This window comes from Colletotrichum karsti (genome assembly GCF_011947395.1).
Source record: "Colletotrichum karsti strain CkLH20 chromosome Unknown Scaffold18, whole genome shotgun sequence".
Classification (NCBI taxonomy): Eukaryota; Fungi; Ascomycota; class Sordariomycetes; order Glomerellales; family Glomerellaceae; genus Colletotrichum; species Colletotrichum karsti.
Genome location: NW_024065918.1, coordinates 138802 through 151279, shown reverse-complemented (window position 1 = coordinate 151279; position 12478 = coordinate 138802). Strand labels below are relative to the sequence as shown.

The 12478-nt window shown below is 56.3% G+C and overlaps 1 protein-coding gene across 1 annotated transcript; it reads left to right on the top strand.

Annotated features, from left to right (window-relative positions):
• Positions 1-6382: 6382 nt before the first annotated feature.
• Positions 6383-8906, top strand: CkaCkLH20_06139 (uncharacterized protein; the record flags this gene model as incomplete). The annotated part of the gene is made up of 2 exons (XM_038888856.1): positions 6383-8750; positions 8806-8906. The coding sequence occupies 2 exons, from the start codon at positions 6383-6385 to the stop codon at positions 8904-8906; spliced, it is 2469 nt and encodes an 822-aa protein (XP_038745657.1).
• Positions 8907-12478: the final 3572 nt, after the last annotated feature.

Below are 12478 nucleotides of genomic sequence, written 5' to 3'. Positions count from 1 at the left end.
ATGACCTACTAGAGCAAGCTGATTATGACTTGAAGAGTATTGTGAAATAGTTCAACTCATGCCGATCGTTTTATCAACACAGCGAAGAGTCGAGCAGAAGGGCCCTCAGACTCGACATCAAATGCGCGTTTTGTTTACTGCCTCAAGACGTCGAGTAACCTTGACCAATGCCAGATTCAGACAACCGTAAACGAACCATCATGACACTGCATAACGAATGGAGCCAAATGCATCGCATGTCTTGCCGCTGGTGCAGAAACGCTCAGATGCTCACACGGGAGAACAGAGTTCACAAGCTTCGTCGCAACTTATTACCTCATGTCTGTCCGTCCGATGCTTGTCTCATCAAATTCAAAACTCACTTTCATCTCATACCAACGTGAGCTGACGGGACGATCACCAGTTCAGATGCGACAAAAACCTAAACGAACGACGTCCTCACACGAGCCTGAGAGCGCCGACTTTCTCAAACTCTCACCTTCGGTCGGTGAGCCTCGCAGTCAATGAGCTCACGGCTCACACAAGGATGATCGGTGCTCCCCATGAACCGGCGGAGGTGAAGCCGATGAGTCACCACCCGTTGGGCACGAACCGCCCGTAAGGCTGGCGCCACGAGGGACAGGAGGTTGAAGAAGCGGGGGGAGGGGGAGGGGTTGTTTCGTCAGGAACGAACATTCCCGCGCGGACCGGTCAACGACGTCCCTCCCACTTCATGAAACATCCACGACACCGCATTTTTTCTCCATCCAAAGCCCATAGAGTTTCTCTTCTTCAACCACGAGAAAGCCGATGATGCAATGGGTGACCCCGGCGGGGGTTGGGCGGACCAACAGTGCCCTCGAGCCTGCCAACCGGAAGGAGTTCCATTCGGAGCCCAATTGTAAGAACCCATCAAGGCGCGTTATCAATCTCGAGAGAAAACCCGCATTTGGAAATTCTCTGAAGAACTTCCTTCGAATGGGGCGGGCAGCCTTGTGGTGTGACTTGCTTGACGTCCCCAAATGCATGCGTTGGCCATGTACCTTCCTTGCGAGGGCGGTCAACCTCCCGGGATGCGACTGGAGCCAGCACATCATCGACGTGCTTGCATAGCCAAGAAAACCCGTCTTGCTATTCAAGAACACATTCTTCAGCTGCTCAAGCTGCGTTTCGAATTATTTCGAGCTGTAAAACCGGTGCCTGAAATCCCCGCTCATATTACCCCTCCAAAGGAAAGATGGTGGCATGAAGGAATGATGTCGAAGCAGCTTTCAGCTCCGTACAAGAACACTCAACACGGAACAAGCGGTCAAGACTTTTTCACTGCTCAGGCTCCGAGCGTCCCACTAAGGACGGTCGGTTCCGTGACGGTTTCGAGGCCGGCGTGTGCTCGGACGGTAAGCCCGAAGTGCCCGGCCCAACGACGGTCCGGCGCGCAACGCTTCAATCGCCAGGTCTGGCTGGATGTTGCATGGCTGGTGAGGTCAATCAAGACAACCCCTCCATATATCAAACGGGGCTTGGCACAATGTAGGATTGCCCCGCGTCTGGAGGACTACGAATAGTCGACGCTTCCGATAACCACTTAGCATCAGTGCCTCACCCGCAATCTAAGATGAATCGAGATCGTCTCAGCCAGCATATCCCGAGCCGTGGCTGGATTGAACGAACCGATCGAACTATCAATCGAGCCAATGCACCGCCAATTTCTCGTCTGGCAGCTGACAGCGCCTAGCCTCCTGTCTCTCAAGAGGCATTACTTGCATCACGTAATGCAAGGAAGAGGCTAGACCAGCAGAGTTCTCGGGCGAATGCCGCCAACGGCCGATAAATCTTGCGGCAGAACAGTAAGCGATTGGCCGATGGCGTGGTGGGTGTTCATGAAGGCGTTTTCAATCAGACAGGAAATCTCACACCGCACATTCAAAATCCAGGGGCGGTTTCTTTTCCCGTCCAGAAAGCCCGGGGCATGGCGGGGAGACACGACTGTGCCTGAGCGACCCCTTGCTGGCACCTGTAGATGCACCAATGGCAGCTTCAAAATTGGCTATTGCCTGCATCGCTGCCGGACGATTCGCTGCCTCTCTCTCCACGGCGGCCGTCGGGTTTGGCCATGGAACTGATTCACTTTAGCACGAGGTTCGCAGCTCAAGACGAGACAAACAGCTCTCTGACATCGGATTCTAGATTTCGTGCGACGTCGGCTTGGGCGGATGTCTGCTTCAGACCACGCGCCATTTCCAGCTTCTGGGTCTCACGCATCCGCGTGGGGAGTGAGCGGCCAACCGCTGACGAGTGCTCGTAGTGGAAGAAACCATCTTGGTTAGAGGTTGAGTATGCAAGATGATGTGCCATTTTTCATGCCTTGACTGCAGCCGACCGAGAGCTGGTAGGTGGCACGAATCGCCATCGAGAACGGCACCTCTCGGAGTGGGCACGCCGGGTCAACCATCGTCTTGTCCGTCCACAACCCGTGAGGTGTGCAGGGTGCAGGGTCTCGTCGTAGTCGTCGTCGTCGTCGTCAATATTGGAGGGATGGAAGCTGGGAACGGCCGTCTCGATGTAGATCTGATGTGCCTTAATTGCGTGCGAAGCCAATTGGGGAGACGTGCACTGGCGGCAAACGAGGGCTAAAAGAGACTCCCGCCTGCGACGTTGATCGCTCCGTGGTGCCAAAGGACAATGTGAGTGCGTAAATGGTCGGGATGTACCCTGATTGCGAGCCATTCTTGCAGTATCGCGAGGCCGTCTTCAGACATAATCCGTGATACGGGTGGGGAATATGGCGTCGTGTTAAGCTGCTGCTGGCTGGTGTCGCTCGCTACTGCAGCGCGATAAGTTCGCGGAAGATGCCTGGACCCTGTACAGACTACTGAGTGCTACTGTCTGTTTCGTCATCTGCAACTGGCTCGTTTGACAGGCTGCGGGCTGTGCACCCATTGCCCCTCATCGTGGTTCGAGCTAGAAGAGGGAGATCTGCTGAAGCCTCACCACGGCCTTTGCGCCGGCACTCCGCGATCCACCTCGTGCTCGGACTAGAGATTGCAGCCAACCACCGGGAGGTTGACAACCGTGACAGCGAAACCGTCGGACCACTGGACACATGATTCAGAGATCCGCCAGGAAGAAACTATTCCCGCGAGAGATTCCCCACCAAATCGTGCAACCCGTGTGTTGCGGCGGCGTATCGCCAGGTGCGCCTCGGCCAGGCTTCCGCATTCGAGCGTTGAGGGTCGAAGGTCAGGCCGGGTAGCATTCGAAAATAGTCTTGTTGATGCAAACCAACAATAACAATGCCAACGAGTCGTCGTCGACGAGGCTCAGATGCTTGAGCCCAGCAACAGGCGGGGTATGCGCTGCAAGAAGACAATCCGGACGCAGGCCGTCCCCACGTTTGTGGGGAGACAGCAGCATCGGAAACATCAGGTCGCGTCGCCGCGGTCGCCGTCGTGATGAGAGGACCACCGGAAGGCAAGGCAAGGCGGGTTAGAACCAATGCCTCATGCCAATAGTGGCTTCGTCTATCTGCAGCGGGGACTGGGGCGAGCCGTGAGGGTGAACCGCAGTGCAAAGTCCATCGGTCGAGGGGTACATGGCAAACAAGTTTGTACGGGCGTGTGCCAGGGCTTGCGGTGGTAGTGGTGACTGGCGATGGTCTGGTGGATTTTGTTGAGCCAGGCCAGCTACCACAGGCGCGAGGGCGCGACATCATGTACTCGCATGAGGTACGACGGAAGGTGCAGGCGTCTGGCTCTGGACCCAGAATCGACTGGAGCCCGTACGAGAAGATTTTCATCCTTGCATTTGCCAATGTGCCATGGCAGATCTGCGGCAACTTGCGATCGAAACCTAGCGTAACGGACGTCTTCTCAGTGGCTGTCCTGCCATGTTCGTGGGGCTCTGTTTCTGCGGTGGTAGGGGGCGGCTTGAAAACTCCGAAGGGTCTGGCGAGAAGTTGTGGTTCTTGACTCTCCCCCAGCCACTGCCCACCGTGCCCTTGGCAATCATGGGAAGGGTCGTGAAAAGCCTGGTTTTTTTTTCGCTTCGCGACCGAGGACTGGCAAACGACCGAGGCTGCTAGCGGACGACCATCCTTTTTGGACGGATCTGGTCGGCGTGGCCGCTTGGAGAAACAGGGCAACAATGGCATTATATTCGTGTTTTCCCTGAGTCGATTGCCCCAGTTGGTGGCCCTGAAGGAGAATCAACCCACTCTTCGAAAACGCTGCCGATACGGACTGGATATGGATATGGACCCTGGCGGAGGCTGACTGACAGGAGGAGCGATGTGCCGTTGCCGTTGACGCGAGGTGCAGATAGAGTTGGCCGCTGACAGCCGATCCATTGCCAGTGCCGTCCAGTGTGAGCTGATCGTCTCGACGTTTCCCCCGTTTCGAGTGGAAGGGCACCTCGGGCTCAGGCGGAATCAGGAGCCGCCGTGGGCATGTTTTCCCGCGCCGTTGCACTGTGTGTTGTCTTTTGTGGCTCACACGCCGTCGCCGTTACACTGCAGGCGTGGTGGTGAGAGCCAGTCTGAGTCTCTGTGCCGTGTCCGTACTCTATCCGTACAGGCCACAATGACTGTGTAGACTGTAGGACGGGAGCACAGTCAATTGCTGATCGTCGAAGCCTTGACCAAGAGCCGGCTAACGTCCGTTCTCTGCGTGGTCTGTGTTGTTGCGCAAGAACAGATGAATGCCTCGGGGCTAGCCGCTCGCTGCGGTCTTGTGCGCAGACTGCACAGGTGCTGATCGGGGGAGACCTCGTCAGTCCGATGTATGGGTGATGCCGGGCACGATCTGGCGATAACGGCTACTGCGTGTTAGAGGAGGCCGGTGGTGGCGGCTGCAGCAGCGCGAAGCGAGAGGCAAGATAGACAGTGGCAGCTGCAGTCTAGCTGTGAGCAGCACAGTGGTGAATGGAAGTTGCTGCAAGTGCCAAATGCCGATGGCCCTCAGCTCGGTTGAGGGCAGGCCAGGTTAGGAGCCATGCCTGGTTCGAGATCCTGGGCGCAGGCACAGGCAATAGGTCGAAGTTAGGACGAGAGGGTCGAGACCAAAGGTCCACCGGACCTGAGCAGATCACCATCCGGAACCTCCTGTTTTAAAGCATCGCCTCGGCGGGCAGCGTGCGTGAAGCACGAGCAGAGCTCTGGAATGTGGGCGATGGATCATGTATTGAAGCAGTCTTGCCTTGACGACATGAGAGCCAACACGACGAGCTGTGGAGCTATGGGCAGTTGTCTTGTTTGCTCGACGCAATGCCCACGAGTCGCGGAAGAGCAGCCAGCGGCGACTTTTGAACCGGAGGAATGGTCAGATTGGCGTGGAGGAGCTGCTGATGGTGGTGTCCAACTCGAATTCGAATGCGCGTGAGAGTGAGAGTGTGAGACTGTGAGGATTGAGGGTGAGAGCTGGAAGCTAGAGAGAAGATACGTACCACTACGGACCGAGAGAGAATGTGGAGGTTCAGGACTCGCCAAAGGCGGAAAGAACGTTTCCATTGTTGCTTCTACGGCTGGGGATTGGTCCACTGACAGGGCAGTACGTACCGGCGCTGTCAGTCTCGTCTTTCGCACAGTCTGGTCCCAATATCTCGACTTTTACTGGATTTTCCAGCCATTCAAATATGGGTCCTGGTCCAGTAGCCGGCGACGCTAATCCCACTCGAGACCCTCTACCGGGGTCAGCTAGCGACACGTTTTGCAACTGCCAACCGCCCGTCCACTGTTTCCTACCCGCTGAGGCTTGGGTCCCGCTCTGCAAAATACAGTGCTAGCGAGTCTTGAACACAGTCTCCCTCCCACGGAAATGGCTGGTGATTGGCCTAACCTCGTCGCAAAGTGGTCCTCGTGAACAAGCCCCCCCCTCCACTAAGGTATCGTGGACTGCCCGCTGGACGTGGGTTTTGGTGGAGGGAACGGAACGATGGAGGGGAGCCATCCACTGCCATCCAAGACTTCTCACCACTGGCGCAACTGTGAACCACCCCGGTACCTACCACCCCCGCTCCACACTCGTGCAGCTGCAGAAGGAGCATCGGCCCCCGTTCATTGGCTCCTCCTCCCGGCCGGGGCTGGACGTTGAACTGCATCTCTCACCGCTTCTTTCGCGGGCTCTTCGCCGTTCCTCTTCACCCACGCATGCCCGCATTTGGGGCACCCTCGTTGCTCTCTCGCCCTTCTTACCACCTGAAGCTCCTCTCAGTCCATACAAACCGTCGCCCAAAACCTCAGAGTCGCTGCACACAAACCTCGACTCACCACCCTCATCCACATCCAGACGCCCCGACGAAAGAGCGGTGTCCTGGGGTCCAAGGCCATATCACTCCTCCAACTCCCGTTCCTCGACTTACACCTTACCTGTTTGACCTCTCTTCCGACTGATACCAGCCGAACCCAAACATGAACGTCAACTTCGATTCGAGTGGAGGCGACGGCCTCATCGACCTCTCCTCGTTCGACCAGCGGGACCGGTTTTCCTACGCCTCTCAGATCCCCTCTTCCCAGAACAGCCCTCAGAGCGTCACGAATATGCCCGCCCAAAGGATCTGGCCCATTCCTCTGGATATGGCCTCCAATGTCGCAGCCTCGAGTCCCCCCGAGGACCAGCAAGCCCACTCGCCTTCCCACAGCTCCTCGCCCTTGAGCCAACATTCACACCACTCGCCGTATCAGCAACCCGTCAACTCCTTGACCGACTGGGCTCTTCAGCAACATCAGCACCAGCAGCAGCAACAGCCTCACCTTCCCGCCCAGGACTTCTCGCAGTTCGTTTCCGATGCCTACATGCCCGTCACCTACAACCCCTACGCGCCCGGCTTTCAGACGAATACCATCGACTTCCTCCCGGCCACGACTCAGGCGCTGCACGCCGCAAACTTTCAGCTCGCATCCGCCTTCAACACCATGCCGCCCATGGATGAGACCGTTCCCGCCATGAACTGGAACATGGGCATGGAGAGCTGGCACGAGATCCAGGCCGCCGCTTCCGCCCTCCAGATTGACGGTCTGTCACATAGCATCGGCAGCAACTCGCCGACCGGCACTTTCCTCGAGGTTCTGTCCTTGCCCAGCTCCAGCAATGGCGAGGGTTGGTCAATGGTTGTCGAGCAGGGTTCCGGAGCCGGCTTTGACCACTTCCAGCACCCCCAGCCCAACGCGGCAATTTTCAACCCCAGCCAGACGTTGCACCTCAGGACCAACTCGGACTCGTCGGACGGAGCCAACTCGTTCGAACTCGGCAGCTATGAGGAAATTGCCCCTTTCCCCATTTCCCCCTTCTCGCCCGAGTCCGATGGATATGTCGACGCCGGATCGCACCGCAACTGCTTCGGCGACAACCACAACCACAACCACGCTCACTCTCACTCTCACTCTCATGCCCACTCTCACAGCCACGACACATCCAGCCCTACGACCGCCGTTGCACCCATGCCGATCAAGACCGCCACACCGACCCGCCCGACGCCCGCCAGCGGCTCCGGCGCCACCTCGCCACCCATTGTCAGCGCCCGGAGGAACTCGGGCCAGAGACGGAGCCCGGTCACCGCCAAGTCCACCAAGTCCGTCATCCGCCGCACCTCCACCGGCAAGAAGGACGGCACCGAGGTCAAGAAGGTCGGCCGCAGAAAGGGTCCCCTCCTGCCCGAGCAGCGTAAGCAGGCCAGCGAGATCAGGAAGCTCCGTGCTTGCCTGCGCTGCAAGTTCCTCAAGAAGACCTGTGACAAGGGTGAGCCTTGTGCTGGTTGCCAGCCTTCTCACGCCCGTCTGTGGCAGGTTCCTTGCACCCGCATCGACATCAAGGACATTGGCTACTTCATGAAGGACTGGAAGGCCGACTACGAGCGTCATCTCGGCCGCGGCGTCTCCGTCTACAACGTCAAGGGCTTCGCCCAGAACGAGACGCTGATGTGGATCACTCACGGCTACGGCTTTGCTCTCCCCGTTTACGTCCGCGAGGTCTTCGTCGCCGACGAGAGCTGCTTCCAGGCTGACTGGGTCGAGTCTTGCTTGACCGACCAGGAGCCTATCGACTTCGAGCTGCGCACCGGCAACCTCGACGTCGGTGCCAAGGGTGTGTCCGTCGAGGCTTTGTCTGACTACCTCGACAAGCACATTGACGGCGGCTTTGAGGACTTCATTGAGGACCACTTCGAGGGTACCCCCTTCATCACTGAGATCCTCAAGACCGCTCACCGCTTCTACGTCAAGGAGCGCATGCCCGTCATCCGCAAGGCCCTCAAGCTTGTCCTGGCCTACAACCTCACCCTGCACATCACTCTGGTGGAGAACCAGGGCGACGAGGTCAGCATCGATGGCCAGATCGACGACGAGGACTCCAAGTACTACGGCCGGACCGTTGCTCCCGTCATGATCAACTTCCAGATCAAGTGCGCCATGGCCGACATGTGGCGTGAGCTGCAGAAGGAGATCCTCGAGGAGCTCTCCTCCCTGTACTCCAGTGTGTACAGCGGCGAGCGCCTCAAGAACTGGCCCACCATCTTCATGCTGGCTTCCATCTTGTTGGCCGTCTGGGAGGAGATGCAGTTCGACTGCCACTACCGCGTGCCCGACCCCGCCGCCGTCAACAAGTTCTGCAGCGACATGGAGACGACCCCGGTCGGTGTCATTGTCGGTCTCTTCCACGCCATCTCCCAGAAGCTTCCTGCCTTCATGGACTGGGACACCTCCAAGCACGGTCACCTCCTGAACAACAACGTCGCCGTCTGCGAGGCCATGACTGAGGTCCGCGACCACGTCATCAAGCACGGTAAGTCTCATTCATCACTTGCGCCACAAATGAACATCAGCTAACGTCCTAACAGAGTCGTACCTGCGCACTCGCCCAGATGCCACGTTTGACCGCAACGACTTTGACTGCTTGTCCAACAAGTTCCTGTCGAAGCTGGTCATCCGCGCCAACTAGACATGTTTGTGCTATAATTTGCGATATAGTCCTTTTCTCGAAACGGTGGTCATTTAAAAGCCCCCGGGTGGGCAAATGTTTCCTATGTTATTTTGAGTCACAGCGACGGCGTTGAACGAGACACCACACACACACACACTCACACACACGATCTTCACCCCCACAACCTCTGACTTCACTTCTCCTGCGGCTGGTCACCTCACCACGAATCATCGCGATGTGTTACGACCCTTTTTCACGATTCACATTTACGAATGTATGACTTGAAGCTTTCAGTTGGATTGGAGGTCTGGAGTCGCGCGTCGGCTAGACGGCCACGCTGCGGCAAAGAGAGACGCGACAAACGCGTGCTCAAGACATCTTTTATTGTTGTTATTATTTTTTTTACGGAGACGTATCATGTCGGCACGACAGAAACGGAAATGACAGAGCATAGCATAGACGATCACGATATGCATTTTTTGTTTTTTGTTGGGTTTTTCGGAAGGGACCCGTTCATACAAAACAACCTTCTAGAGAGTTTGGAGAGGCTCGTTTGGCCAGGGTTTTCGGCATTTTATGTCCGTTGTAGTTAGGCCAAAATTTCGATATATCGAAAAAAGATTGCTTGTTTCTTGCCCTCCAACAATTACGATTCTAAGGCTCTTCACGTGACGTTTGTCTCCATGTCGCCCATTGCGTCTCATAATGCTTGAAGAGACTACGTGGCATTTTTGGGCTTTATCTTGGCTTGGTATCGTCGATGTCGAGTAGAACGGCCCCCAAGCAGTGCTCCATTGAGTATCAGTGGAACTGCGAAGGGTCGACGACTGCCGATTTGACTTTCAACAATTGATTCAACCCGTTGCTCCAGGTCTCGAAGCGCGACAGAGTGGGTGGTTGGAGATGGGGGCAGGGATGGAGTTTCTTTTGCCAAACACAATCATGATCTGAAGCACCATACGATGTCTCGTCAATGGTTTATATGTGTACAGATAGGAGAACGGTATCGATTAAATGGACAGAGTCAGATTCAGAATTGCCTGAGGTCTTAAATATGTCTGGGTCCAGTGTGCAGAGAATCAGAGCAAGGTAGGCTCGATCACACCGATACCACGTTGTCGTCACCGTATTACTATCCCTACCATTTCTGTTGCTAGTGTCATTGCTATTGTGGCTATTGTCATCAGGGTCTCTGCGTTGGATTCATACGAAACAATATTGCATACTAGCATGAGGTCTGGAAGTTCGTCTGAAGGCTTGAGTCGATGCGGGCAATGCGGCAAGTGGCATCGTGTGCCCATCAGTCTAATTCCGACGAAGCCCGTCGCACCGTGAGGACTGTGTCAAGTCATTCAATCAATGGGCATGAAATTGTTGTTCCTGACCACGGAGACATTCTCACGAGCGTAGATACTACCGTGAGCAAGTCTTGTCATGCGTGCGACATTCTCTGGGTTATCGCAAGATGCGGCGATGGGTGTCCTCCTGACCGCCAAAGCTAGCGAACCCCTGCGGCGTGGAATCGGCCCAGGGAGCTTATCAGCGAATCAGCTTTTGGCATACTGAGGCCAAACCAATTAGATGGCGGCCGGCTGGAAATGGTAGTGTTGGTGGTGTTCGTGAGCTGCAGACATGAACTGCCACGCTGGCCACGTTCGGCTGACGATGTGCTCTCCGAGCTCTGTCGTGACGGGATCCGAGCGTACGGGCGATGTCGCAATCCCTCATTTCTTCGGCGGACGAATGCGTCATCGGAATGGAGGATTCAACTGCTCTCGTCTCCCTCATGAGCCATGTGGCTGTTCCCTCCCGAAACAGAGCGACCGAGAGAGACAGTTTTCTTCAACCCACCCATTCCTCCCGGATAATTTCCAAGTCGAGTACATTGTTGGGCAAAAAGCCAAAGAGGTTGCTTGCACCTTTGCAGGTTCGCAGGCCGGTCTCGAACGGCGGTAAAATCAGGGTCGGGGGGCCGGAGTGGTTGGGAGGAATGACGTCTGGCGTCATCCTGCGCCAAAAAGTGCGGGGGTCCATCGACAGCGATACCGGGGTGCGCTGTCGGGGTGTATTCTCTCGTGACTGTTCGGCGACGGCGGGTGAGCCGATGTGTGGAAATGAAGGCATCCTGAGTGAGGCCGACGCGGGCACGATGGGGAGAAAACGACGATGGGTGAAGGTTGTCTGCTTTGAAGTCGAGAAAAGCTTTAGGGTCAGCAGGATTGGCAGGCGAATCTTCGGACGAGGCAAAGATTGACTGGGAGGCTCTGGAGGTGGCGATTCTGTTGGTTTGTGCAAGACCCGACTCAAGAGACTAGGAGGTCAAGTCAGGTCAGGCGTCGCCGTGTTTCTGAAAATGGCCGATATCCGGGTGGCGGGTGGGGCGGGATTCTGCATTGTCGGTCGCCCGTGTGAGGCCTCGAGTCGGTCTGGCGTCTGTGAGTTTGGCTGAGTTTTGTGCATAGTTTGCAGGTAATCCCGTCGTCAGGGTGGTGTTCTCGGTGCGGTTGGGTAAGACACCCAATTCCAGGCCCGGTGTCGAACGAAGACAGCCAGTTCTTTTACCGCCGGCCTTCTTAGTCGGGAAGGTTGGTGGTTCGCGTGGGAAAACATTCCAGTTTGTGCACTGCGAACTGCGAAGCAGTGAATGTTCTCGGCCACGCCTCAGCCATGAATCCGTCGTAGGCGATGACGATTGCTTGATGATGATGGAACAGAGTCCGATATGGACGAGCAGAGGCGGAGCAGTGACAGGGGTCGGTGGTGGGCTGACCCACCAGTGACAGACTGCCTAAGGCTCCGGGGAAACAGTAAACAGTGGCTCCCTCCTCAAGTTGTCGTTTGCCTCCGTTGACAGATTTCCCATCGGAAAAATGATATCAAAGCAAAAAAGAAAATCTTTGATTCTTCGGAAGCCCCTCGTCGAATGGCGTTTCGGAGCTAAGGCGGCATGAGCGAGGCCATCTGATCAAAGGAAAGCGGCGGGGGCGAGTGGCCAACCCAACGTTCTTGTCAGGACTCAGGACTCAGGACTCAACTCAGTCGGTCGAACTGAACTGAGACATCAGGCACAGCAGAACTGGGTTCCAGCCTTCCCAAGTCGGCGGGAGAGAGGTGATAAGAAGTGAGAAGTACCTGCCCGGCTCACCTAATCACTGCATTCCAGAAAGTACCGGCTACCTCTGGATCACTGTCGGCTCCACCTCGTTCTGGAGGGTTCCGGCTTGCTCCTGCCTGCGTTAGCGCGCTTTCCTTTCCTCCCAGTGGTCCAAGTTGCTGATGAATCATTCGCCATTCGCCATTCGCCATTCCCCCAGACAAGCCAGACAAGGACACAAGGACACAAGGCACTCTGCATAATCCGTGTCCCCACTCGCGCCTGCGCCTCCCCAGTGAGGTGCCTAGGTGCCTTCCCTTGCCTTCCGTTCGCCGCGGTCAGTCAGTCATCACCCAAACTGGTACCTTCCCTCTCGAACAGACCTCCCCGCCGCAACCTCTCTGTCTCTGTATTTAAACACTACTACCTCGCCTCTTCCTCTCCATCTCCGATTCTCACATCCATCCATCTACATCCATCAGCAACTCTCGCTACA